General features: G+C 49.5%; 1 protein-coding gene across 1 annotated transcript; it reads right to left on the bottom strand.

Moving 5' to 3' along the window:
* Positions 1–1790: 1790 nt before the first annotated feature.
* LOC123016868 (E3 ubiquitin-protein ligase RNF167-like) lies at positions 1791–2846 on the bottom strand. Its single transcript, XM_044417573.1, has one exon. The coding sequence runs from the start codon at positions 2844–2846 to the stop codon at positions 1791–1793; it is 1056 nt and encodes a 351-aa protein (XP_044273508.1).
* Between the last annotated feature and the right edge of the window lie 1067 nt (positions 2847–3913).

Genomic DNA, 3913 nt, shown 5'->3' with positions numbered 1-3913 from the left:
AACAAGGGGTTGAACAGAATTCAGCATTTAAGCTCCTTTTAAACCTGTGTTTTGGAAAAGCTAAGCAGTTGCTTCTTTTGATGAGGGTGTTATTATATCTGTAAGTTGGTACTGGAACAGTCTTTAAACTTTGCTCCTTTAAATGTTTTACCTGCTTCATGAAAATGAATGGTTAGCAGAAATGGATGCTCAAGGACTGATATAACAGCAATGGACAGATAAATGTTCACCTGCTATAAAGCAATGACTAGAGGTTGGTGTTGTTGGTCGCAAAGTCGTGTGCGACCCATCGCGACCCCATGAACAACACTGCTCCAGGTCCTCCTGTCCTCCACCATCCCCTGGAGTCCACCTAGGCTCACACCAACTGCCTCAGTGACTCCATCCAGCCGCCTCATCCTCTGCCGTCCCCTTCTTCTCTTGCCATCTATTGTTCCCAGCACCAGGCTCTTCTCCAGGGAGTCCTTCCTTCTCACTAGGTGGCCAGAGTATTTGAGTTCCATCTTCAGGATCTGGCCTTCTAAAGAGCAGGCAGGGTCGATCTCTTCTAGGACTGTCTAGAGGACCTTACATCTAATATTTGAACGAGTGGCGTGAAGACAGGAATGTGTGAGGAATCCATTTTGTGAGAGGGAATCTGCCAAATTCCTTGGACTTTGCTCCCCAGACTCCACTTTGTCACAGCTGCAGGTCTGAGCTCCTGGGGAATGAACTGTGCTCAGCCGGGGCTCCCCAGGAATACAGCCCGTTACTGCTGTTTGTGCGAACGTCATTCTTCAAGCCTTCACAGGCTTTGTCTCAACTCTCTTTCTAAGACCAGGATAAGCACAAGACTGCAAATGCTAGAGGGGTGGATTCCACAGAACTTCATTGCCACCTTACTTGCAGTGCCACCTGCCAGTGAATACTTTGCTGGGTATCTGGCGTGAATGCTATCTACAATTGCTAGAAAATTTTCCAATCTATTCATTACTATGCATTTCAGATCAACTGATTGCTATGGATATAGAGAAACATATGCATATTTTTAAAAATGCAGCTGCAAGGATAAAATTCAAAATAAAAATAACAGTATGCCTTTGAGCCCCAGGAGCTGAACATCATGCACACAAGATGGGTGTTTTTGCCCTCATATCTGACTTGCAAGGTTTCAGGGGCAACTAGGTGGTCTAAGAAACTGGGTGAAGAACCACATAGGCCTTCAGTATGATCTAGAAGAGAATTTCTTCTGCCCTTAATAAATTCATGCCATCGTTACCTTGCATTTCCATGCTTCATATCAATGTTCCAAGGTATGCCCAGAAAGATTTCATAGAATCATGGAATAGAAGAGTTGGAAGGGGTCAGAAGGCCATCGGGTCCAACCCCCTGCTGTTGCAGGACACCCATTTACACCATCAGAGACAAATAGCAAAAGCCAGACCCAGATCTGTGTTGAATAAACACTCTCTGTATTTTTCCCAATTCAGGTCACAACAGACACTCGCCCTGGCACATTTGCAGAGAAAGGTGGAGCAAAGCACGGCAGCTTCCTACGCTTGACATACACCATCCCATAGCAGGTTGTTCGTGTGGATCCTCCTGAGGTCACTGTTACATCTTGCTTCTACAGTTCGCCAAGACATTAGCGATGGGCCCCTGGCTGTACTTGTGGTGTGTCTCAAGAATAATTATAGTGAAAAACGTTCCACCTCAAAGATCACGTGCCAGTGACTTCTGCTCTCCATGGCTGATATTCCCTTCTGGTCTTCCAACAAAGGGATTTCAGGGCTTCCCCTTTGGGTACATGGTCAGAACTGGGGAGGGAGCTGTTGCGAGAGCAGTGGGCACTGGCATTTGTGGTGAGAGGGAGGGAGATGTTTGCTGTAACACATGGCCACTTTGTCTTCCCTTGGCGCCTCTTTCCACAACCGCACCGCTTGCAGCCGGGTGACCACAATCACCTTCTGCATACAGAGTGGGCAGGTCTTGCTCCTGGTCTGAGTGATGTGCCAGAGGTCAATGCATTTGCTGTGGAAGGCGTGTGAGCATGAGAGAACCTTCAGGCTGTCGTGTTCCTTGTACCGGTCCAGGCAGATGGCACATTCTTGGTATTGGGAGCCCCGCAAAGAGAAGCCTACCATGCCCCTTTCCAAGTGGTGCCAGTTTCTCTCTATGCTCCATCTCTTGCACCTGGAGAGGTATTTTTCAAGCAGCAAGGAGGCAATCAAGAGAGACACTGGGACACAAACCATCCAGCAGGTGTGGAGAAACACCATCAGCTGGCAGGGGCCAGGGAAGTGGATGTGGCACTGAGGATGCATGGAGGAAATGTGGGTGATCCCAGATGAACCCTTCTGGGTGAAGTGGAAATATTCAAGTACAAGGACCACCAAAGATAACTTCCTGGAATGGTGAAACTGCTTCAGGACCTTGGAAGCCATGTCTGCTGGGATGAACACAACTGGGATGTAAATATTCTGTTGGGCACCTGCCTTGCTCACCATTTTCACCAGGGTTTGGGGGTCCACGCTGTGCATGATGGCCACATGGAAGCCAGTCTGCTGGGCATGAAGGACCTTGCTGGCAAAGGAGCAGTTGTACCGATAGATGAGAGCCACAGAGACCATCGAGGAGTTTGGCTGGCTTTTGGTGGGATGGCAGACATCTTCAGGCCTTGCCTCAACCAGAAATCCTGCAAGCTCATCGGGAGGAATTGGAGACCCAAAAAGAAGAGGCAGGGCCCTGAAATCGAAGTTGGTGGAGTTATGGCTGCAAATGGCATGGATGAAGGTATTCACAGCAGGAACTTGAAGGACCAAAATCACAGTCACCACGTGTGATGGAGGAGAAAGAGGACACCACATCTTAGTAGATGCTGCTGGAGATCTGACCATGGGCTGAATTCAGACTGAGGGCTGGCTTGGCAGAGCTGTGCAAAACCTTAGAGGAGGAGATTTACCCTCAAGATGGTGACTTGAGTTTCCATGAGACTGAAAAGTTGTGGGTAGAGATGGCAGCTCAACTTGGTCAGGTGCTCTTCTTTCCCCTCCCCTCTCAACAGGCTGGCCTGTTGGCTGCACCTCATCGATTCTCCTCTGCTTCCTCCTGATCTCTGAGAACGTTCATCTCAGGCCTTTGTGACCTCACAGCCTTGCCTTTCTCCACCATCTCTCCCTTGCCCAGCCCAGCCCAGTGGCTCCCAGGAGCTGGCTTGCAAGGCAAATTCTCTCAAAGTGGCTGCAGGAGTTCTGAGGGAACAGCTGTGATGGAGAGAAGTGGCTTCACCATTGCAGGCAAGACGGGAAGGCCTTGCATCTCCTCCTTGGTCATAAGGAATACCCACGTTCTGCAGCAGGCTATGGACAAAACTCTCTTCCTGTTGGGGGTCCCTCCCTGTGAGGATAATCTGCTTTGGGGTTGCACACTGCGAAGGTGGGATTGGAGCCAGCACTGGGCGTGACCAGTGCCAAACATTGCTGGATGCACTCTCGGCTCTCTCTCCTTGACCCCCACTCCTTTCCCTCCAGTGTGCATCACCCTTTTTGATGTCCTATCTTCTCCTCCTTTTCCTTTTTTTCTGCAGTCATTTTTTATCCCTCTTTGAGCCACTCTTCCTCTCTCACTGTCTTCTCTTGCTCCCTTCTGCCCTTCCGCTCTTCCTCTGCTGCCCCTTCTTTCCCTCCCTCCTTCTCGCCCTTTCTGGAGAGCAGAGTTGAGAGTTCAGCTCAGGGACCAAACTTTTCAGGTCTCCGTAGTCCCTTGAACAAGACTCCCTCCAGGTCGTAGGCAGCATGAAACAAGACGGTAACTGGACCAGGGCAAGAGAACGTGAGGCAAGACAGGACTCACTGTGTGTTCATTGCATTGCAAGCATTACTTACCCGTGCAAGTCAAATAGCTGCAGCCCTTCAGCATTGCTTTTAAATTATAA

This window comes from Varanus komodoensis, unplaced genomic scaffold (genome assembly GCF_004798865.1).
Source record: "Varanus komodoensis strain SLA01 unplaced genomic scaffold, ASM479886v1 scaffold89, whole genome shotgun sequence".
Classification (NCBI taxonomy): domain Eukaryota; kingdom Metazoa; phylum Chordata; class Lepidosauria; order Squamata; family Varanidae; genus Varanus; species Varanus komodoensis.
The sequence above is the reverse complement of the archived record's forward strand: the minus strand, read 5'-3'. Positions and strand labels throughout refer to the sequence as shown.

Excerpts from the sequence above, each read along its gene's own strand:
- LOC123016868 (XM_044417573.1), bottom strand. The coding sequence starts at position 2,846 with ATGTGGTGTCCTCTTTCTCCTCCATCACACGTGGTGACTGTGATTTTG.